We start from the raw sequence: 22,394 nt of genomic DNA, 5'->3' as shown, positions 1-22,394 counted from the left end.
AGGAAACAATCGCTTATGCTTGTTGCATTGAACGCAGCACCAAGTTCTCGCGATATTAATACATTGTGCGCCAGGGTGATCTTCAAGGTACTATGAAACGCCCAAAGAAATCTGTCATCCCAAAAATACTACTGTAGTTTCATTGGTATAATTTTATTTACAATTTTCCTAGCGATATACCCAAAATTACATCTTTTTTCAACCCGAATTCAGATTTCCTGAGACAACGAAGAACATTTTCTGACACAAAAAGTGCTCCAAAATAAAGACACGTGGCCATGATTGGGGATTACTACATAAACGTGCAGTCAGCTCAGGCGAGAAAAGGGTCAGTAACCTAAAAAAATTAAAATAAAAACATGGACGTTGTATTAGCATCAAGCACAGTCTCTCTCTCTCTGTCTCGCACACTTTTTAAAATAACATTTGGTTGCTTCAGGTAAAAAGTCTAATGAGTGATTATAAGCAAGTGTATGAAAAGCAAAGAGGTAGAACTTATGTCTTTATAAATTAAATACATCTTTGGCCAAAAACAACAAAATTACCTTTTGCTCATACGATTGTTCTTTTGAAAGGTTACCACTGAATTTACAACTTGGCCATCTACCTAATTATGAAAAATAGACAATCAGAATACAGAATACAAATTTGCACTATTACAAGACCAAATGTGGTGGTTTAACAGATCATTTGTTGCCATGGAGCATGTGCTAAACAGTTCCTGAAGAAGCACTTTCTATTAATCATTGCACTCTGGCTGGGTCTTGTTTTCATGTGTTGGTGTTGTTGGCGGCTGGGTCCTTTCCTCTCTCGTCAGTGCCATCGATTCCTTACTAATGGCCACCAGGTCTTGAAGCTCCTTATTTTCAATCTGACCAAGAGAGTGTGAGGAAGAACAAATTGTGACAGAGAACAAAACATGGTAACCAAAACACACTCCAGTAAAATATTTCTGGGATTTTTTTCATGCTTTCAATTATGAACCACCAAATTCTCACCACTAATAGAATACTAAATGTTGATGAAGGATCCAGCAGGATGAGATTTTTTCTTTGTTTATTTTCTGTATTTAGCCAGACAAGAAAAAAAAATTTTCTTCTATGCCACAGTTCACGGGTTGGGTTTGTCACTGTCAACGGGACAAAAGAGTCTAGTTACCTCAAGCTGGGCAAGCTTTTCTCGAACAGAACAATAACGCTGATCATCCACTTGCACTGCTCGTCTCATCATTTGGCCCATCTCGCATATTCGCCCCACTTGGGTCTGTACTTCCTGGATAAGAGTCAATTCCATAGTTCTCAATTTAGTGAAATTTGAATCAGAAGACTTGGAAATGAAGATGCAACTGGATTCATGTGAAAATAGCTAAATGAGAATACTGTAAAGACGGCTGCTGTACTTTTGCGTGGTCCTTATGGAGTATAAGAACAGGTTTGGTGTCCAGCTCCTCTTTAGCCATCATCATCTGGAGCATGTGCTTGCGGTAATGGCCCATGATCAACTCCAATGTGTACTGATGCTCTTCAAGAGACAGCCAGAGTTCTGCAGACAAAAGATCACACTGTCAATACAGACAGTCTAGCAATCTACTAAACAGAAAGAAAGAAAGAAAGAAAGAAAGAAAGAAAGAAAGAAAGAAAGAAAGAAAGAAAGAAAGAAAGAAAGAAAGAAAGAAAGAAAGAAAGAAAGAAGAGGGAATTGATGTTTCCAAACCTTTATTCTCCTGCTGGAGTTCCTTGATTTGAGTGTTTTCCTGAGTCAAAAGGACATGAGGCTTGTACTTGATCATTTCCTGTACCTCTGAAGTGTCATCTGCATGCTGATGGAGTAGGAGAGGGAAAGGGTTAGAAGAAACGGAGTCATCACGAACAAATGGCAGTTGGCCAATGAGCCTTGCTACTGACAACCCCAAAGTTGCTGCAAAGAAATGCGAGCCCGGGCATTTTAGAGGCTGCTTTCAATGACCGTTCAGTGACCACATGACTCCTCCATACTATTTTTTTTAAACAACAATTAGCTCCATCTTTCCACTTTATTGAACTAGAGACCATCCCAGCTATTTTCAGGCAAGAGCGAGACCCTGGACTGGTCGCCAGCCAATCACAGGGCACTTCTAATCACAGAGCTATTGTCACACCCAACCCAAGCGCAATTCGGAATAGAAAATGATTGTGATTGACAATAATTCAAACAATTGACACCCATATAGGTATGTCCACAACAAGATTGTTGCTGTAAATTTTGTTAGTTGAGAAATGGTTTGATGCAAATGCTCAAATGAGGTATTTACCTTGTCTGGAAGAGCATTTCCTACTTCTTTCATGCTCCGCACCTTCAGACTGAGGGCCCCGGACTGGTCGATTAGGCTCTCGGCTGCTGTGTCGTGCTCTTTCAACCTCTCCAGCAGTGTCCGCGCATCACACAACACTTTCTCTAAAGTGCAGGCCATCTGCCTGAAGGTGAAGCGTTCATCTAACGCTGACAAGCTACTTACAAACCCCAATTCCCGCTGGCTAAGACAACCTCACAGTGTTCTGCCGACACGACCGTTGTGGTATTCGTGCACCAAAGGTAGCTTCTACTATGTTGTAGCTAGTTTTACATGCATACGAATATTAAAACGATTAAATAAACGATTAAAAAATGTCTCCCGGAGAACAATAGTAGAACGATAAACACGATTAGTGCACCGTCTATTTTGTAGTCAAAACTCGTATCCTGGTCCTCGAAGCACAAAGATGTCGTCACTTCCGTTTGTTTGGCTTTTTTTTTTTCTTAAATTACAATTTCCCCTCTGTTTTAAAAAGTAATTCACCCACAGTCGCTTATATAGGAGGAATTAGAAACGTTAGAAATCAAAACAAAAATATCATTACTAAACGATGTTGACACATTTCAAATACAATTTCCTCACAAAATAAAACAGTGATTCAGTGAACTGATTAAAAGCAATTCAAGTATATTTTCATAATAAATGTGTCTGCACTATTACTGTCAAATGTAGTATTAAAGCCTCGTGTCTTAAATGAAGAGCAATTAATTGCATCATTGCAAAAAGACTGTTCCAAAGTAACAAAAACAACAACAACAACAACATGTACAGTAAGAGTCCCTCTCATCCCCCCTCTAAACTCTTTGGTTTTTGAACGTTCGGCAAATATCGCGATAGCAGCCATCAGACTCACTACGTAATGTGCCGTGCTGCTTCTAGCGGCGCTGGTGACAGTGCTGAAAGCTGTTGGGGTAAGTTTTTATAAATATTTACGGTTACTTATTGTATTAAACACGTACATGGACACATCTAGCGGGTAGGTACAATTTGTGACGACGGCGAGGTTAAAATCGAACTCCCATGCAGTCGTTTTGCCGTGCTTGTCGGGCCTTGGTGAGTGCAGACGTTTTCCCTCAGCATAAATCACCCCGCACAAGGATCCAGTGGGTTAGCATAGCGAGTTAGCTTTAGCCGCTAGCACCGGGTACGGCCTTACCACGTTACTGCTGGTAAAACACGCCCGCGGCTATGTCTGAACATCACAACATAATGGTGACACGACAATTGTGCAATAGTTCGTTTTGATCGCGTATACGTGACAACTGACTGACAGCAAACATAAATAAACCCGATTTCGATTTCCAATCTCGGCTTCTTTGTTGTCCGGTCCTCGTGCCGCGAGCTTTTTAACGGTCCCCGTTAACCGCCGACTACTGGTATCTCTTAAAGTCCATGTTTGGCTTCTATTAAGCCAACCTTTTAGGGACTCGCTATTATACCAAGTTGCTTGAGTGTGGTACGAGCAGTGTACAAATGGGTGCTCCACAATGAGGTTCATCATAATTCCGAAGTTGGACTTGTAAATGAGTAACGTAACCTCAATTGTTTTGCCGTCAGTGTGTGTAGCATCTTTTCCATGTACCGTAGTGTTGAGTTTACTGCGTGACAGCGTAGACTACTTTGAACGCGGCAAAGAAGCATTTCCCGTGACAAACTTATTTTGGGAAACTGATTGCCCCCCCCCACTCGCGTGAATTGATCGGGAACGCCCTGGATTTAAGCACCAAATAGTTAGCTAAATGCTAATCTGCGTGGTTCCGTCTGCCCACTAGACAAGGTCATTGAGATAACATAACATATGTTTTAAACGACTACCATTCACATTGACCCACATGGGACGACTTGTAGCAAATCATCGTCGCTTGCTCCAGGACACATGCGTTTGTGAAAGCGGTCATGCGCCTTGAGCGGCTGTAGTGTGATGCAACGTGTTTGCTCAGGCCGTTCGTAGGTCCAGCTGAGTATGGCGACTGCTGGGAAGTCACATGGCGACTCCTGTCAGAGGGCTTGTTGTTCTTGAGCAAGCGTAGGCCCACTGAGTGATTTGAAGCTGAAGGAATCGAAATAGACATACTGTAGTGGGCTCCAAATTGCACCGTTATTAAAACTGTGTTGCTGGTAAAATGTAAGTGTGACAATTGGTGACAAACGTATATTTTTTGGGGGGTCACACACATTCTCACGTCATATGCGGGAATCAAAGTCACGGTGTCGCCACACAAGACTTGCAAGTGTACCCCTACACCATCAGCGGATCTCTGTAAAAGAAACTTAGACAGGATATGTTACAAAACTAGGTTTACTATTATGCGTGTTGAAAAATGACAAAACCCCTTTAAAAGAATGTCAATCTAATACTACCTATGTTTTGCAACGTTTATTAAGCCAAGGTACGTATTGTCATCCAAATAACATAATTGCAGAAGCCATATTTGAATGTTTTTGGAAAACAAGAACAAAATACAGTTTTTAGAACATAATGGTGTTTGTCTAACTGACAGTGACAGAAACGTCAAACACATGTTTGAACAAGTAAGCCCAAAAAAAAAGAACCATACCAATGTGTGTTAAGCTTACATTCAAAGCAAACACAAATGTATGAACTGAGTATCTGGCCATTGTTACTTACCTAAGCATCGATACTGCTATTTGTTTAAAAAAAAAAAACCTATATACTATAATATATATACACATAAACATACACACACACACACACACACACACCTTATTACCTTGTTGCAAGCCCACTGAGAATGAAAGAGCCCTCAATAAATTATTTCATGATGCTTGATTGATGCTCCTCATCACAGCGTGGACATTGTTAGCTAAGCAATATACAGGCTCGTGCTAACAATGGACAATAAAGTACCACGCATTTGACTGGAAAAGAAAAACAGCCTTTGGCCTCGTCTCTAGGCTTGTTTTCAAAGCTGTGAACAATAATTAGTTCAGAAAGTTTTATGTCTAACCCATTGAAGGAATCCGTTTTCCATTGGACGAGCCCCTATGTACTCTATGACAGAACATGCAGCTACGGATATGCAAAACAATTTCGTGTTTAAAAGTGTTGCGCTAGATCACATTAGAGGAATGCAGCCATAAATATCACGACTTGATCTGAAGGTATGCCTGAGCGCTTGTTGCTCCAGCCTTCTTTCTGTACTCAATGGAGTCAGCTGCAATCACAGGCGTCTGAGTCGAATCTATTTTTATACCCATGAATCAGGCTCCCCCAGATCATATAATGGCACAATCCCTTTGCATGTTACACAGAATATACACTTTTTATATCACTCATATGAGAGCGTGAACGGCGGTATTCCCCGATGCTGGATTTACGGGTCCGAGTGGCCAACTCTGGTTTTATGATCATCAGATTAGATCTGAACGATGTTAGAAAATAATCTGATCGCCTTGGTCTCAGAGGCATTTAAAATTTAGGACATCAATGTATTTTTCTCTTATGCTCTCAACCCTTCCATTTGATGTATATGCTTGTTTGAACCGTATTAATGCTTTGTCTCTGTCCCTGTGCTTCTACCCCAACAGTATGAAGTGAAACGGGACTGAATTTTTTTTGTACCATCCGCAACTGCTTCAAAGTTCAGATCACAAGAAAGAAACCGAAGAGAAATTTCCAAAACAAAACAAGCAACGTTGCAATTCCCATGACTACAAGATACGTTGGCTCTAGGCTCATTTCAAGGGTTTCAAACAACAAGTGTAACCAAATCCTGAATTGACAAAGACCAACATCAGGCCAGTCTACACAAGCAAAAGAGAAGCAATCCAACGCCCAAACTATTGAAGAGACGACAACAACTGATCTGAAACCAGAAGTTTGTGCCTACTCAACAGCTTTGACAAAGCACACGTCCCAACGCTGCTCCTAGCTCTCCTCATCCTCACCGCACCACCGACTCGACACCGGGGTGTGGACTGAGCTGCTGTCTGCTCGTTTGTTTTATTTTTCCATAAACTGCCCCCGCCACACATACACTTTAACCCCCTCCGCTCGCCCACTATTTTCACTCAATCTTTTTCGAAGCAGTCTTTTTTTGTACCTGCTTTTGTCTTGTTTTTTGCGCTACATTTCTTCCTGCTTTTGCTTGATGCAAGCATCTACAACTGGTGCCACAAGCCTGTAACAAGAGTGTGTGAGTGTGTGCTGGACCGTGTATGAAGAGATCTGCAGAAACAAATTAGGCATCAAGAATCTACCTGCACACTACCTTTTCAAAACAACTAATAAAGGTGAGTCTTAAATGTATTTCCAGCACATGTTTAAGCTATGTAACACATTTCCCCCTCTTGAAGCGTCCTGTTTCCGCTAGAGGTTTAAGTTGGTTCAATCAATTAGCCAAAGTGGTGGGGTTTGCCCTTTAAGCCTTCTAAACTAAATTCAGCCGTCTTTCCTCTGGGTCCTTATTCATTCACTCATTCATCATCTGAGGCGCTTATTTTGAAGAGTAAAAAAATATTTTGCTATATATAGACTGATATGATATTATCGCCCAGCCCGACTTACTTGTAAGACATTCAGTTTTATGGGTTCTTATCTGTTGTTCGTTTTAGATAATCTTTCAAATGGAAAATTTTGCCATCGCAAATTGTTAATGTATATTTAGGTGATCAACAAAACACAAATGAAGTTTTTAGATGACTTTATTTGATTATCTTTGGTAGCCACCGCTGTGCGCCTACTGTTTTCTCCTGAGTTCATTTTCCACAATCTGCATTTCCCTGTCAGGGAAGAGCCCAAACCCACTTTCCCACATGGTTTGTGAAATTGTGGCCGGTTGACATGTTTTCCTCACCCGTCTTGTTTGTTCCTCTCTTCGCCTCTGCAGACATCCAGCGATGTATCATTGGGTGGTTTAATCGGAACTAATCATTTACAGTCAAACAGAATTAAAAATATATACTTATCAGCAGAAGCGCTCAAGCAAGCGTGGTTTGAGTTTATGGGAAAATATGGGCAGCCCCTGGAAAGGCTTTGTTGAATTTACCATGCCCGCGTCGCCACCCACCACGTTTGTTAGCGCTGACCTGAGCAGCACCTCCCCTGTCGGACTCAGCCTGTCGCCATATGGCCGATCCGTAAGTGCCACCTTCCCACCTCTTTTCTATAAAGCCCCACCGCCCTTCCATCGACTTCTCATCCACCCTTCCCATCCAACGCCCATCAGCCTGCCTTGCTCCGCATCTCTTGGTTGTGAATGGCCACTCCAACCTTCCATTCCCTCTGGGCTCCAGAGACTAGCCTCTGCTCGGGAGTATTGTTCCTGGGTGGCTGTTCCAAGAAGAATATCAAAACTTTTCACATTTCCTGTTCTTGCTTCCCGTGTCACTCCCCACCGCCCCCACATATCAATACAGGTTCATCAATTTCATCTTCTACACGGGCAAATCGCTGCCTGCAAACCGTGGCCAAGAAATTTAAAAACTGGCCGTTGGCCGCCAAATATCGATTTTTGTTCACGGTTATTAATGGACGACAAAAATGAGACCCTTTCCATTCATTGGACTAAGTTATCCATTACTGGGCCATCAAAAGAGGCTGATCTTGGACCCCTCCTCTCCCCATAACTACCATAATTCATCATCGCCACTGCAATCTAGAGACACTGGTGTTTGCCCAATCATTTGATATTCCCTCCACAGTGTAATACTTTTAGTCTTCCAGTAACTTTTTGGGACACTACTTAAGAAATGTTTAACTGACCAAAGCTGCTTTTTTTTTTTTTTTTCTTCTTCTTCCTTTCTTCTTCTTCTTCTTCTGTTTTTGAGAAAAGTCATCCAAAAGTGATGGAAGCTGGTGTGCTGTTTGGTATCTGTGGGTTTTTCCACTTGGTGTTTTAGAGGTTTTCATATTGACTACCATAAAGTTGAGCTATATTGTGCTAATAGCTGTGTAAATTGGGCAACATTTTGGCAGAGCTTGGATGTTGATATTTTGAATAAATTTTCCTATGACACAATTTCCACAATCTGCATTAAAAAGGTGGTTGAATTCGAAATGCTCCTCTCCAACAGCATAGGCAAGCTCAAGTCACAATGTCAGAAAGGGCTACTTCTGAGCCCCCAGTGGCTCGCAGCACTGGCCCATCCACCTCCTCTACCGCTCCCATGTCTATTCCTCGCTCCTCGTCAGTCTCTTGCCGTCCCCACTCGGGAAGTAGAAAACACAAGCGGACACCTTTGTACCAGAGATCAGTAAGAGGGCATGCTGGGTGACTCTGAGGATTTGTACATTTCTGTAACAACATATCGAGTGACGTTTAATAGCATGCACTGTGTGGTGTTGTAAAGCCATGTTTAACCAAGGTGGAGAGTAGAAAAGGAGAAAGATGGAGACATTAAAGAGAAAGATAGTTATCCAGCTACTAGTTCTGTCAGTGTCTTGCATTTGGGACACAAAAAGGCCTGGTTACATTACGGATGTCAGTTAAAGTAATGTTTAAATAGGTTTGGGTCGATTAATAGGCTTCTGTGCTTAGATCCCGACCTATATGTGACATCTGTAGAGGGAGGTAAACAGTTTCTCCGCTTTACTACTAAGTTTTACTTACTGGATTGCACTTATTACTGTACTTACAACTTCTTACAAATCCTGATAGGTTTTTTTTTTCAGTGCATGCAACTTCAACCATCGTGCAACATGTTCTTCTTTTGCTGGGAATGGTTTGAATTGACCTGGAACACAGTTCAACCGTATCAGTTATAGAAGCTTTTTAATGACATTTTTTCTTTCCCCTTTCCACCTTTTGAAGTTTGCCATATGCATGTTTTTGTAAATGTTTTTTTTTCCCAAGATTGATAGGAAACAACTTTGAGGTTTATTGTTTAGCGTTGTCTGCAATGTTTTAACTCTAAATTCTTTCCTCCTCCCCAGATGAGTTTTGACCCAGGCATGCTCCATAACAATGGACACACTGCATACGCCAATGGAACAGGTCCTGGCATTAGAGAGATGGGGGTGATAGAGAAGCTTTTGACTTCGTATGGCTTCATCCAGTGTTCTGAACGTCAGGCTCGTCTTTTTTTCCACTGTTCTCAGTACTGTGGCAACTTGGAGGACCTCAAAATAGGAGGTGAGGAATATTGGACTGATTGAAACCTCTGTTTCTAATTTCCGCCCACAGTAAATAGATATTTGTTTCCCCCCCCCTCTGCTGTTTGTTCTCTCTGCAGATGATGTTGAGTTTGAGGTGTCCTCTGACAGGCGCACTGGCAAGCCCATAGCAGTGAAGCTGCTTAAGATTAAGCCAGAGGTGCTGCCAGAGGAGCGCATTTCAGGCCAGGTGGGGCCAGACCTGCACGCCTATCCCTTTACTGTGCTGCATGGTTATATTCATCCAGTTAAGGAACACCGTTTTATATTTGGTTCTGTCCTTGTCTGTCATTTTAAACTGCTCAAGTCGTGTTTAAGTTCAGAGTTTTTCAAAAGGTATGCACAAGATCAGCCAATTGTGTACAAACATACACAACCCAAACGCCAAAATCAGCCAATTCTGTACGAAAAGACACAACACAAACACGCAAAGACCAACCAGACACAACGCAGCCACTTGCATATTGCATAGTACATAAGCTGTGGTAGGAATTCTGCTGTTACAAAGGTCATTCTGAGTACTTGAATATTTTAAATCATCAAAATATTAGAAATACCTCAGTGTAATGCTGTGCAGGTCACCACCACTGCAAAATACAACAGGGAGATAAAGAAAAATACATCAACTGAGCTTTATTTTGAAGGAAGGCCTTTCTATACAGCTCTATACTTCTATACATACACAGTATATTACTGTATTTATTTCACATCAATCAAGCCTAAAGTTACATTAGCCTGTTGGCCTTCATGTTGTCTTGTGTTTTCTTGGGGTGTGGGACCTCCATGGAAGACTGATGCCATGCTCAAGTGGTCTGTAATTGATTGTAAATGTTTGCATTGAGTAGGGTATGTCAATTAGGGAGCCTTTCAAACATAGTGGATTTCACTCAGAGCGTGGTTTGGTTCCTTTTTGCAACTCAGTGTGGTTGAAAAGGAATCCATCACTCAAAAAACTTCAATCTCAAGAGAAACTTGTCTAGTACTTGATGAGCTTGATCATGATATATGCAGACATGTGGATATTTGTCAAATAAGGGATATTGTATACTTTTCATGAGACTACCATCCCGACTACAAATATTTCTACATTTGAACAGGAGTAGTTTTGATTGTGCCCCTTGATTGAAGGGCATGTAATTGGAGTAGAAATATGGGATGGCCTCTTCCTGACACACCCCCACAATCACAGCTGTACCCCTGAGCAAGGCATTTGAATCCAACTGTTCTGCTAGATAGTGTGTGGTGCACACATTTTTTGTTCTCAATCATGATAAGTGGTAGTCAACTTATCGTGCTTAAGTGTGTCTGTGTGTGTGTGTGTGTGTGTGACTGTCTGTGTTCATGTTTTGACCTTAATTTGAGAAAGGTTTGGCAAAGATGATTGTTAACCAACGCCCTTGTTTTGTATAGGTTGTCTCCTCAATTCCTGCAACTTTAGATGGGAAGTCTGCTCCTGGCCAGGTGCCCACTGGAAGTGTTTGTTATGAAAGAAATGGGGTAATGTGTCAAGAATTTATTCCTGGATTATCCCTCGAAACAATTTAATTGTAACATACAACAGGCATATTTTTTCCTTCATGTTCTGTCAGATTTCTGTTTGGTCAAGCTCAGACTTTATGGTTGTAGCCAGGATTTTGTTCCGACGGACGTGTCGTAGAAAACTATTTACAGTTGTGGCCAATCTTGAGTTGTCTTGAATTGTCGTTTACTATGTAGTGTTGGATAATCAATGATTGGGGTGTCCAGCATCTGGGACACATGACCAGAAAATGTGCAATGTCAGGATTTCAAAGTTGTTTCAAGTGCACAGTTATTAGCAGTCCACCCTTTTCACAATTTGATGACACTGCTATGATTTCCACAGGAAGTTTTTTACCTTACCTACACTACTGACGATGTGGAGGGCAATACCCACTTGGACACTGGTGACAAAGTTAGCTTTTATATGGAGACCAACAAGCAGTGAGTTCTGGTGCTTTGTCTTGGTCATTAGTGTTTCCTTGGTACTGTGACATTGTATGACTTGTATCCACCCTCTGTTTTTCAGCTCTGGTGCGGTCAGTGCTCGTAATATCCAACTCGTGACGAAAAAGCAAATGCGGTGCCAAGGTGTGGTGTGCGCTACAAAGGTAATGAATGATCACTGAAAACGTTGTTTGACTTGGCTCGTGACTCAAAAACTAAACATTGGACTTGAATAGTTGGGTTATAATCTGAGGGTGTTTCAGCCTAGACTCTGGTGTTTTTATAATTGTGCCCTCTTTACTCATGCTTTGATTTATTTAGCAATTATCTGCATTTAGATATTTACCAAGTGGCTACATGACATGGTTTCTCAATTTTAAAGTTTGGTTCCTCAAGTCCAACACTTTCCAAAATACATCATGATTCGTCAACATAAATATTTGATGATAATGCATGTCACATAATTGATTCACAAATGTCAAGAAGCACTTTGAAATACTATGTGCCTAGTTTTAAAATATGATAGGATTTTACTCGAATCCGCCTAAAAAAAAAACGGACTCATCCGAAATGGCTTCTTCCACCCTCGTTTTGGGAAATACGCCATTTCACCATGTACTGGTGTAACAGAATTATGAATCGTTTTACACGTGGGGTTTGGTGCAATGAATACCTACTATCAATTTGAGTTTTTGCAATTATGCAAATATTAACTGTACAATTTTGTCATATTTAACCATCCTTTGTCTTTTTAGGAGGCCTTTGGGTTTATCGAGAGGGCTGATGTGGTGAAGGAAATTTTTTTCCACTACAGCGAGTTTAAGGGTGATCTTGAGGCTCTGCAGGCGGGAGATGATGTTGAGTTCACAATCAAAGATCGTAATGTAGGCATCTTCCAGATTTTTACACAACTTTGAACACGCACAATTCTGCATTACTTCATACTGAGGTCTTGAACCATATGTTCCTGTGTTCTTAGGGTAAGGAGGTTGCCACAGAAGTGAGACTTCTCCCTCAAGGAACAGTCATCTTTGAGGATATCAGCATTGAGCAGTTTGAAGGAACAGTCAGCAAGGTCATCCCCAAGGTTCCCACCAAAAACCAGGCAAGTCGATCACCAGTCAAAATTCGTTACTGGAGTAGCCGATTTGGAAAATTCTAATTGCCCAAGTAGAACACACCTTTTATTGATCCCTTTTTTTCTTTCTTTTTTCTGCTGGCACAGAATGACCCTCTCCCAGGTCGTATCAGTGCTCGGATTGGATTCAGTGACAAAGAAATGCCATTTGGTGAAAAAGACACCAAGTCAAAGGTTACTCTTTTGGAGGGCGATCATGTTCAATTCAACATTTCCACTGACCGCAGAGACAAGCTGGAGCGGGCCACCAACATCGACATACTCCCAGACTCCTTTGATGTCACTAAAGAGACCCGTGAAATGGTGAGCGAGATGGAATGGTGAACGACCTATATGAATTCATGCAAATTAATGTGGAAGACACCGCCATCAGGACTAATGTTGAGTCTTATTTCAGGGCGTGATTGCTGCTATACGTGACGGTTTTGGGTTTATCAAGTGTGTGGATCGTGATGCTCGGATGTTCTTCCACTTCAGTGAAGTTCTGGAAGAGAGCCAGCTGCACATCTCTGATGAAGTGGAGTTTACTGTTGTGCCTGTATGTTGGATTTTCCCTGTGATGCTGTTATTAGATTTTGCATGCACTTTGTAATGTATGAATTTAACAAACAAAACTCAAATCTTGTGATCTGATCTTGTCTTTGCCAAGGATATGCTCTCTGCTCAGAGGAACCATGCCGTACGCATCAAGAAGCTGCCGAAGGGCACGGTGTCCTTTCATACACAGTCTGAGCAGCGCTTTATGGGTGTGGTGCAGAAAGAAGTCGTGTTAGCCACTGCTAAAAATGCCAGTCCCAGCAAGGGCAAAGAAAAGGTACTGTCTCGTTAATTGCAACAGATAGTGGCAATTTAGCCATGTAGCATTTAAAAGGGCAACTCAGTTCATTTTCTTTGACTTTTTTGCTTTCTTTTTCAATCATCACTTCCTCTCCCTCTTCTTGTTGTTAGAAAAAGGACAAGGTAGGACTCAGGCCCACTGCATGCAGCAAAAATCCATTCTGACAAAATGATCATGTTTAGCAGGGTTCCGGACTACCTTTTTTTACGAGGAGCGCGATGGAGCCTAACCAGAAATATTTAGAGCGCAAATAGAAAATCTAGGGATGCACATTGGAAAATGATTACATCCACTAATTTTTACTGTAGGAGCAGAAGTTTAACTGTAAAAAAAATATTCATTATCAATAGATAAAGAAAATCTGCATTGGTTGCACATGCTCAAATAGATGAAAACGTTACTTGCGCATTTTTTCAAAAGGCCTTGACATAGGGGCAGTCTTGACTAAGTGCATTATGAATTTAAGTCTCACATGCACGCAGAATTTTTAACAAGTTCTTAAATCATACGATCCATTTACCATACTTATAACTTGTGTGTTTGATGTGCTTCATTGTGGGTTTTTTTTTTTTTTTTTTTAAAGAAAATTGCTATTTTGATACACATGGTCATATACTTACCCCCCTCCATTATCAAAGAGAGAGAAAATTAACATTGCATTGGTTTTAATTTTGTTGCTCGCTCTGTAGGAACCCGAGGACGGGATCATCGCGTATGAAGATTGCGGCGTGAAACTTACTGTGGCATACCATACAAAAGACTTGGAGGGAGGATATCGCCCACAGGTTGGGGACAAGGTATCAGCTGATCAAATAACTTTACAAAAGTTTTTTTATTTTTTTTAGTCATTCTTCTAGAATCTTGACCTTAAAGAGAATCACCAAAATGTTTGAAATAGTCTCCATGGCCTGCCAACAGAGCCCTTTGAGTAGCACCTTAGTTGTGCTAACTGTGAGACATGGTCACTTTCAACCTCTAGGTAGAGTTCTCTATCAACGAAGTGAAAAGAAGCGGCCAGCAGAGTGCAGTTTCCATCAGGGTGGTGAACCGTAGTGCCAGTGGTGGCAAGAGACTGCAAGGCTTCATCGCCACACTCAAGGATAACTTTGGCTTCATTGAGACTGCAAATCATGACCAGGAGATCTTTTTCCACTACAGGTAAAACAATGAAATGCTCATTTGGATGTTGAAGAAGTGGTTTCAGTTTCATGTGTTTTTTGTCTAAGTGTATGTTTGTTTTCAACTTCAGTGAAATGTGTGGGGACTTGGATGATTTGGAGTTGGGCGACACAGTGGAGTATACTCTGTCCAAGGGAAAAGGGAATAAAGTCAGTGCTGAAAAGGTCACCAAAGTGACTGCTGGTAAGAGTTTGCCTTTGGAGAATTGTTAGTGTTCTTGTACAGTGTACACAATGAGTTTTATTAAATCCATTGTTTTCAGTGAATGGCATTGGGGATGATGTTGACACGACGGTGTTGGTGGGGAAAGTCATCCGTCCAATACGCAGTGTGGACCCCTCTCAGACAGAATATCAAGGGCTTATTGAGGTCATAGAGGAAGGTGAGGCAGAACTCACAATTCCGTAAAAGTCCCTTCTTTTTTTTTTTTTTTTTTAAATAAAATATATATTGTTTTGTAATCTATGCTTGGTTGTTTCAGGGGGAGCTAAAGGCCAGACCTATCCCTTTGGGATTATGGGTATGGCTAACAAGGTCACCTGTCTGCAAAAGGGAGAGCAGGTGAAATTCCAGGTTTGCACGATATCCCAGACTGGACAGAAGATGGCCTGTAATGTGGTGCCTCCGCGTAGAGCCTTGGTGGAGTGTGTCAAGGACCAGGTTGTTGTCACATACCATCTCAATATAACAAGATTCTTGCTGGAATAAAAACTCGTCTCAGTCGAAGTTGTGTTTTTCCTAGTTTGGTTTCATCACATACGAAGTTGGCGAGAGCAAGAAGCTTTTCTTCCACGTCAAAGAAGTCCAGGATAACTTGGAGCTCCAGACCGGGGATGAAGTGGAGTTCTCGGTAGTCTTCAATCAACGCACAGGAAAATGTAGTGCCTGCAACGTGCGCCGAGTCAGGTAAGACCACTGTGAGGCTTTTGTAAATCAAATCGTCCCACTGATGATTTGTGAAGTGTAACACTGGTCATGCTGAAAAGGCATGAAGCTAAACCTTCATTATGTTTCAACCTTATTGCAGCGAGGGGCCAAAACCTGTGGCGACACCACGTCCCGACCGTCTGGTCAACAGACTGAAGAGCATCACTCTGGACGACGCCAGCGCCCCTCGTCTCATCATCGTTAGACAGCCGCGTGGTCCCGACAATTCAAAGGTACCTCAATCGGAATGGTCATCAAAGCACAACTGGGTTCATGTGACATTCGCAAGCAGAGCCGTCATTGGTTGTTTGTATGTGATGTTGTTCTTAGTGCGGCCTTAAAGGAGCTGTGTCGTGCTGTTTTAAGCATTTCACTGTTAAGTAAAGGCACGTGTATGCTTATAGATTACTTTTGGCGCAATGGTGATCTAATTTCCAATGAAATGTGAGTCGTTTTGGTGCCTATTTTGCTCACCCGGAAGTAGGACACCGTACCGTGTTCACAAAAAGCCCGTCTCTACTGTACTCGTACGTTAAGTGGTAGACATTAGGCACAATCAATGACAATGTAGGACAACTCTAAGTTACATAGAATAAAAAGTCATTAAATACACCAAACAGCAATGACTAATACTTGGCCACATTATATTGCTGAGAACATTTTATAATATACTTGATGCTGGCTCCTTAGCAGTGGCAGTAGAGTTGTTTATGCCTGTCGAGTAGCGCAAGGGTAGATACGGGCTGTGGAAAGGAGGCTGTGAGGATCCGGTTATTTTCATGGATCAGGCAGGACTGGTACAGAAATGCGCCAAAATCAATGGAGGAAAACACCGCTTAGGGTGAACAATGTTTTTTGTTTGTTTTTTAAGTTTATTTAGCATGATATGGCTCCTTTAAAGTTATTTAATAATGTTATTAAAATTTCTTTTCACTGCAGAAAATTGCAAAATTAGGACATCCCTTTAAATTTCGCGTTTCACACAGGAGTGCCATAAATTCATTCATTCATTCATTTTCTGAACCGCTTTGTCCCCACGGGGGTCGTGGGCGTGCATGTTGAAACAAATTCAAAACAGTTAGAATACATAAATGCTTACATACATAATCATAAGGATGTTTTGATGACACGTGTTTGTACTGTTCATGTGTTTATTTAATTTTAGCATTCTAGGGCCTCCATATTAAAGATTATTAAGCATAATTGATTTTCATGGTACCCAGCTTTTAATGACAAAAATCTCTACTAGAGCATATATCTTGTTTGTGAGCATTAACCTGAAACTCAACTGTCTGTCTCCCATGCAGGGCTTCAATGTGGAGCGCATGACTCGCCAGCCTGGTGTCATTGACTGAGCAATACTGTTTGGTGCTGGTAGACCAGGGAGGGGTTTGCTTTTGGGGGAGGGGGATACCTGTGGACCTGATATGTCACGAGCCACTTAAAACCCAATACGTATGCACACGGTGCAGCAATTGGCCCACTTAATTCATGGAGCCATGGCTAAATGTTGGGCAAGTCCCCACCCCCCACTTCCCCTTTCCCCTCCCCGCCTACATTGTATGACGTTCTTGATGAGTGCACGTGAGATCTCTGAGCGTGTGCATGTGTGATGATATATCCTGGCTGTGAGTAGGGACAGGGCCTTGTCCCTCTAAATCCGACTGTGTGGCCATCCGGGCCCCCAATTGTTTTGCGATTAGCTTTGTCTGGAATTCTGCACCTGTAAATTTGTCCTCTTGTTTAGTTGGAGCGGTTGAATGTCTTGAGTGTCTTTTCCATATTTTGTTTCCTTATATTGTTTGCTTCTTTACCCACAGACACTTGAAATGGTTTCATTGTGAGATTTCTGCTACTGTATGCTTTCCTACAAATTGCATAAAGCAAAGTTCCCTCCATAAGGAGGATCATATTTCTCATGTACGCGATTCAACCGAGGATTTTTCTCTGCTCGTTTTTTTGAGCAGTTTTTAAATGCTTGACTTGGGAGCTTTTTGAAAGCATGGACTGTGTGGATGTGCGAGTCTAATGGAATTATTTAGTTTTACCAATCTGGAGCCTTTAAATACTTTTTTGGTATTCACTAGCTCCACTAAAGCAATTTCTCCCAGGTGCAGAATTCCTTGGGGCAACTTATATCTGCAATTATTTTTTTGTTTGTTTTTTTATTAGGTTGGGTTTTGTTTTGCACATGTTTTTTTTTTTCCATTGAAACTCTGTCTACTTTGAAAAACAAGGTGCCTAAAAATAACCACAAGCAAAACGAAAGAGGGGGGTGGTGGAGCTTTAAAAAGCTTGTTTGTTTCCCAGCCAGCCACCAATATAAAGAACAATCTTTGAATGGCTTTCTTGTCAAGTAGAGAGAACGATATGCATCCCGAACCTGTTGGTTAAACAATACTGTATGTAATGTGTGCGTTTTTCCCCCCCCTTAGTTAAAGTCAGACTTCATATATAAGAACAAATTTATTGGGGGAAAAGTAAGGAGTTAGAAACTAAGTTAAAAAAAAGAAAAAAGAAAAATCGAAACAGAATCAGGATCAGTCAGTCTGCAAAGATCACTGGCTTTCAGTTGAACCACGTTCAGAGGTCCCTATGTACCTTTGTCAATGGTCTTGAATGAATAAGCAAATTAAAGTTTTATGAAAATCAAGTGGTGTGTTTATTATTATTTTTTTTTAATCAATGTTATTGCACAGCATCTTGCCTGGGCTCAACAATTTAAAAAAAGAACATTCCACATTCACACCCGTTATTCTGAGCCTTTATTTTTCCTCATCGACCAAGTGCTTTGTAGTTCGAATCTCGTCTCTAACCGTACATTATTCATATCCATAGAAAATGCTCAAAGTGCAAATGAGTTTTACCAGTATGATTAAATGAAATTTATTTTTATACTTTTAACGGTCATTCTGCAACAGGCATTCAATGTGACTGTGACACTTTTTCTGCTTCACAACTTACCAACTTTAACAAGACTTTGGTGTTCCAATGTTTGACACAGATCAGGCGCTGGTTCGATTCCTCCCTCAGGCATATTTCAGTCCAACTCTATTTTCATCGAATACTATTCATTTCAATTTAATAAATCACACATGCTTGTATTGATATTTAAAAAAAATATTGAATTTAATTCTCTCACACACTTGGATTGAAATTTTTGCCTAAATACAGAAAGACTTTTTCAAGTTACACCTGATCTGAGGGGGTTTAACAAGTATGGCCTGAATGGATAGCTTCTTTCACATAGATCTCACAAAGTAGCTGCAAACTCAAGATGTAATCTTTTAAAAAATCTCTTATTGTGCAATTGTCAATGTTGCCTTATGATTTTGATATTGATAATAAACTAACAATAATCTAAAATACACAAGAGAAAGTGTACTACATTTTACAGATTAACTTGAAATCTTCTGAACTGTAATTCAGATGTAATTTTTGCACAACTTGTTTTAAAAAAATGTGGTAGGTGAATGACATTTACAAACTCAGGGGTTCCCATTTTAACAGATTATCTGATGACTTTCACAAGATAATCCTGGTAAAATCATGTGCCAAAGTTTTTTGGGCGCTTCAGACGGTTGCACACCTCATGCACTCTTTCATCCACACACTTACTCAAAAATGTACTTTATTTGATCATCAAGTAGTTTAATATCTTTTTCTAATTTCCCATTTTGGGAGTATTCTGTTATTTAAAATGTAAAGTCAATAGTAGAATTTTACAGGGAAAGAGTAAAAATGTGAGCATATTTGATGGTCAATAAAAAAAAAAATTAAAACAAGGTTTCCCTTTTTATACAAGCCCAAACAAAGTCTTCAAAAATGCTGAACGTAAAATTTCCCACGACAAGCAAAGCGAAAATGTGGAATGAATCACAGGCAGGAAAAATGAATCCGTATTTTTCAAAATTGAAAAGAAATCTGCGCATGAGGTGGCTACAGATTTGACAAACAAGCACACGCTAAAATAATCAAATCTTGGTGGGAATTAAGTGAAAAGAGCCATGAGTCCAAGCACCCGTAGCAGTCACGATATGGTTGTAGCTATAACTTTGAGGTGCCCATTCCAAAAAGGTCATCTCAGACTTCTTCCTTAATCTTTTGTACCGCCCAAATAAATCGTGAGCTCCGAGCGGTGTATCGCAGTCACCTTTTTGTTAGAGTTTGATTTTTGGCCTGCAGACCAGCATGCCCACCACTCCCTGAGCTCAGCTGGCCCGGTGGGCCGGCGCTCCTTTATCTGATTGGGAGGAAATAAAGCAGGAGAAGGGTTGATATTTCTGGGCGGCCACTTCCTGTCACTGTTTACTTGGCGTTCCGTCTCATTCCGCTGCCCATTTGAGACCTTGCTCGGATCGTCGTCTGCGGCGCGTCGGCCCTCTTTGGAGTCAACCTTTTGAGCTCCACAGAAGTCCAGTTTTTGCATTTCTGTCTTGTAGTCCTCCAGTTTGGCCTTGCAGTCCACAATCTTTGCTTTCAAGCCATGGAACTGATTTTGCAAATCTCTCTCAAAGTCTTCTTCTGCTTTTAATTCGTTCTCCCAGAACTTGATCTGCTCCGTCTCTTCTTCAATCACTTTTTGCTCTTCCCCGGTCCGCTCGTTTTTCTCCAGCTCTAAAATCTCATGGTCCACATCGTTGATCTGGACCTGGAGCTTTTGAAGTTTACTGAGCTGCCAGATGATTGTTTCTCTCAGGCGATTATTCTCGTCGTCACTGTTCGAATCGGAGAAGCTATCTGGTTTCCCCCCATGAGCTTTCTTGGAGTTTTTATTTTCTTTCACCTTCGGTTGGGTTCCCATGCAACAAGATGTCTGATCCAAGTCGGACTTTGAGTTTCTGTGACCTCGGACTTGGTTCTGCTCGTGTGGAGTCTTTCTCATGGTGGAAAGTGTGACACTCAGAAAAGTTTTCTTTTTTTCAGTCTTCTTCTTGCTGCTGTCCTTATCGCATGACGTACTATAAACCTGTGTTTTTCCCAGACTCTCTAACCATTCCCAAGCCTCCTCCATGAGGGTCAGGGACTTTCTTTTGGGTCTTTTTAAAAGCTCGTGGTTCTGGTCCGTGTCCTGCCTCAGGCAGGACAGCGGAAAGCTCTGGCGATGCAGATTTAGCGACCCGCTCCGACGCCAATTTCTAGCACCCGTTTCTTTTCTCCGCAGCGGTGGACAAGGTTGGTGTCGGCCCACTTTGGCCCGGCTCATTTCGTCGTAAACCAAAGGACCGCTGTGGAGCAAAGTGAGCTGGACCTCCTTAGAGTGTTCCCCGTACTTCTTTAGCATCTCCAGAGGCCGCTCATCTGGCGCCATGCACCTCTCGAAGTCTTTGAAGGTCTCGCGCAACATGTAGCGCCCAGGCTGGCCTGAATGAAAAATGATGACTGTTTTTTTTTTTTTTCTTCAACTTTTTAAATGAATTACAGCAGCCACATACCCAAAGCTTGAGCCAACACTGTCACCACCTCTTGGCATGTTGTCTCATCTGTGACTCCACAAACCAAACGTGGCACGCCATCCACAGACACTTTGATTTCCATCGTACATAATCTGATAAGAAAAATATTTCGTTTATAGTGAAAGAGACTTAACAAATAGGTCATCTATGAACTCATTCACTGCCAACCCAGTTAATATATACGACGTCTATAACTGTCAATGGCACTGAATGATTTAACATTCATATCCTATAAAGATAATCGGGAGTCAAGTTCAGTTGTTGTACAATCAGATTTCTGTTACAAGGTCAGGTCAAATAAAACAATTCCATGATGAGATCTCAAGTATAGTACTGGAGACTTGGTCTGCCCTTGACAAAAGAGGAAAAATTATTCGGAATATGACCGAATGGAATGAGTGAATTCCTAAAACACATCCTCATATTCTTGAATTTTCAAGGATATTCCCCAAAAAATTCTGACAAGACTTACCGTTTTGTGCTGCTTGTGGTTAAGATGATCGTAACTGTCTGCTTAACTGAGCTCTCTGCTCAGGAGGAAAAAACAGACTAATTAAGAGTAATTTGAAGTCCCAAAGGCATTTCAACAACCAAAAAGCGGAATCTGATCCCACCCATATTACACTCACTGACTTTTCTTCCCTCTTTAATTTGAATACATTTGTAACATTTGCAGCTTTTTCTCTTAAAAACATCAAAATCAATCCTCCTTATCCTTTGGACCACTCATAAGTAGCTGTTTGTTTTCAAGATGATTATCAACAATGAATCTAGTTCTAAAATTTTTTTGTGTATTTTTTTTTAGGGGATATTTGATGGCTAAAGTTTGAGAATCACATACCAGCTTGAAAAAAATTAAATGTGCGGGCAGCTGTTGTTGGCTATTAGAGAGGGCTGGGAGGGCAAGGTAATGTGATAGGATGCAACTTGGACCCCTCCAACTCCATGTTTCCGTGTAAACCAAACGTCCAGCAGCTCGATCTCAATTTAAAAGTGACGATTGATTCATCTGTTTGCTTAAATTTTGACACGTGTCCTTGAAGTTGGACCTAACATGTTGACAAGGACCCTCGAGTACGGAGACCTTCACGCTTCCAGGCGTCAGTATCATGAGAACCCACTAAAATCAGATACATGATAAGCACAATTTGTTGTGGTTGGATAAGAATTTTTATGGCGGAGATCAACAGCCAAGTTTCAAACTCCTGAAAGTATCTCAAATGAAATTGTTTACTCAGAGTATACAATCGGTATTACGTTAACTACTTACTTTGCTCACACTCAGTTCTTTGGTTCGATTACCTTTTTTGTTTTAAACTTGATCTCTAACCTATTCAGCCGTCAAACGCACTCTGACATTTAAACTCACGTTCTCTAAAAATAGATGTCTTGCTGAGTGTCGTTACGGTGCAATATCTCATGATGGATGGAGTTCAAGAGGACTG

General features: G+C 41.2%; 3 protein-coding genes across 5 annotated transcripts; 1 reads left to right on the top strand and 2 right to left on the bottom strand.

The window, feature by feature from the left end:
- Positions 1–132: 132 nt before the first annotated feature.
- sike1 (suppressor of IKBKE 1) lies at positions 133–2,824 on the bottom strand. Its single transcript, XM_085920926.1, has 5 exons — positions 2,291–2,824; positions 1,714–1,819; positions 1,400–1,542; positions 1,159–1,272; positions 133–871 (listed from the first exon to the last, which is right to left on the bottom strand). Exons 1-5 carry the CDS (start codon positions 2,447–2,449, stop codon positions 740–742), a joined length of 654 nt encoding a protein of 217 aa, XP_085777052.1. The 5' UTR covers positions 2,450–2,824; the 3' UTR covers positions 133–739.
- A 292-nt stretch (positions 2,825–3,116) lies between these two features.
- csde1 (cold shock domain containing E1, RNA-binding) lies at positions 3,117–18,146 on the top strand. Of its 3 annotated transcripts, none has more exons than XM_085920504.1 (20): positions 3,117–3,243; positions 5,882–6,586; positions 9,228–9,426; positions 9,527–9,636; positions 10,857–10,943; positions 11,311–11,408; positions 11,494–11,575; positions 12,167–12,295; positions 12,391–12,516; positions 12,637–12,852; positions 12,947–13,087; positions 13,199–13,363; positions 14,077–14,184; positions 14,367–14,545; positions 14,637–14,749; positions 14,829–14,948; positions 15,048–15,226; positions 15,309–15,472; positions 15,594–15,726; positions 16,801–18,146. In XM_085920504.1, exons 3-20 carry the CDS (start codon positions 9,228–9,230, stop codon positions 16,846–16,848), a joined length of 2,397 nt encoding a protein of 798 aa, XP_085776630.1. In that variant the 5' UTR covers positions 3,117–3,243; positions 5,882–6,586; the 3' UTR covers positions 16,849–18,146. The 3 variants fall into 3 exon arrangements, with proteins under 3 accessions (XP_085776630.1, XP_085776540.1, XP_085776714.1); XM_085920414.1 differs by having other exon boundaries at positions 9,527–9,693; XM_085920588.1 differs by lacking the exons at positions 3,117–3,243; positions 5,882–6,586 and adding exons at positions 7,028–7,432; positions 8,369–8,548 and having other exon boundaries at positions 9,527–9,693.
- On the bottom strand, positions 17,908–21,439 carry rassf11 (Ras association domain family member 11). Its single transcript, XM_085920799.1, has 3 exons — positions 21,422–21,439; positions 20,929–21,041; positions 17,908–20,857 (listed from the first exon to the last, which is right to left on the bottom strand). Exons 2-3 carry the CDS (start codon positions 21,029–21,031, stop codon positions 19,590–19,592), a joined length of 1,371 nt encoding a protein of 456 aa, XP_085776925.1. The 5' UTR covers positions 21,032–21,041; positions 21,422–21,439; the 3' UTR covers positions 17,908–19,589.
- Positions 21,440–22,394: the final 955 nt, after the last annotated feature.

This window comes from Syngnathus leptorhynchus, chromosome 1 (assembly GCF_054491065.1).
Source record: "Syngnathus leptorhynchus isolate UIUO chromosome 1, UIUO_Slep, whole genome shotgun sequence".
In the NCBI taxonomy this organism is placed as follows: Eukaryota; Metazoa; Chordata; class Actinopteri; order Syngnathiformes; family Syngnathidae; genus Syngnathus; species Syngnathus leptorhynchus.
This window is presented reverse-complemented; position numbering and strand designations above follow the sequence as displayed.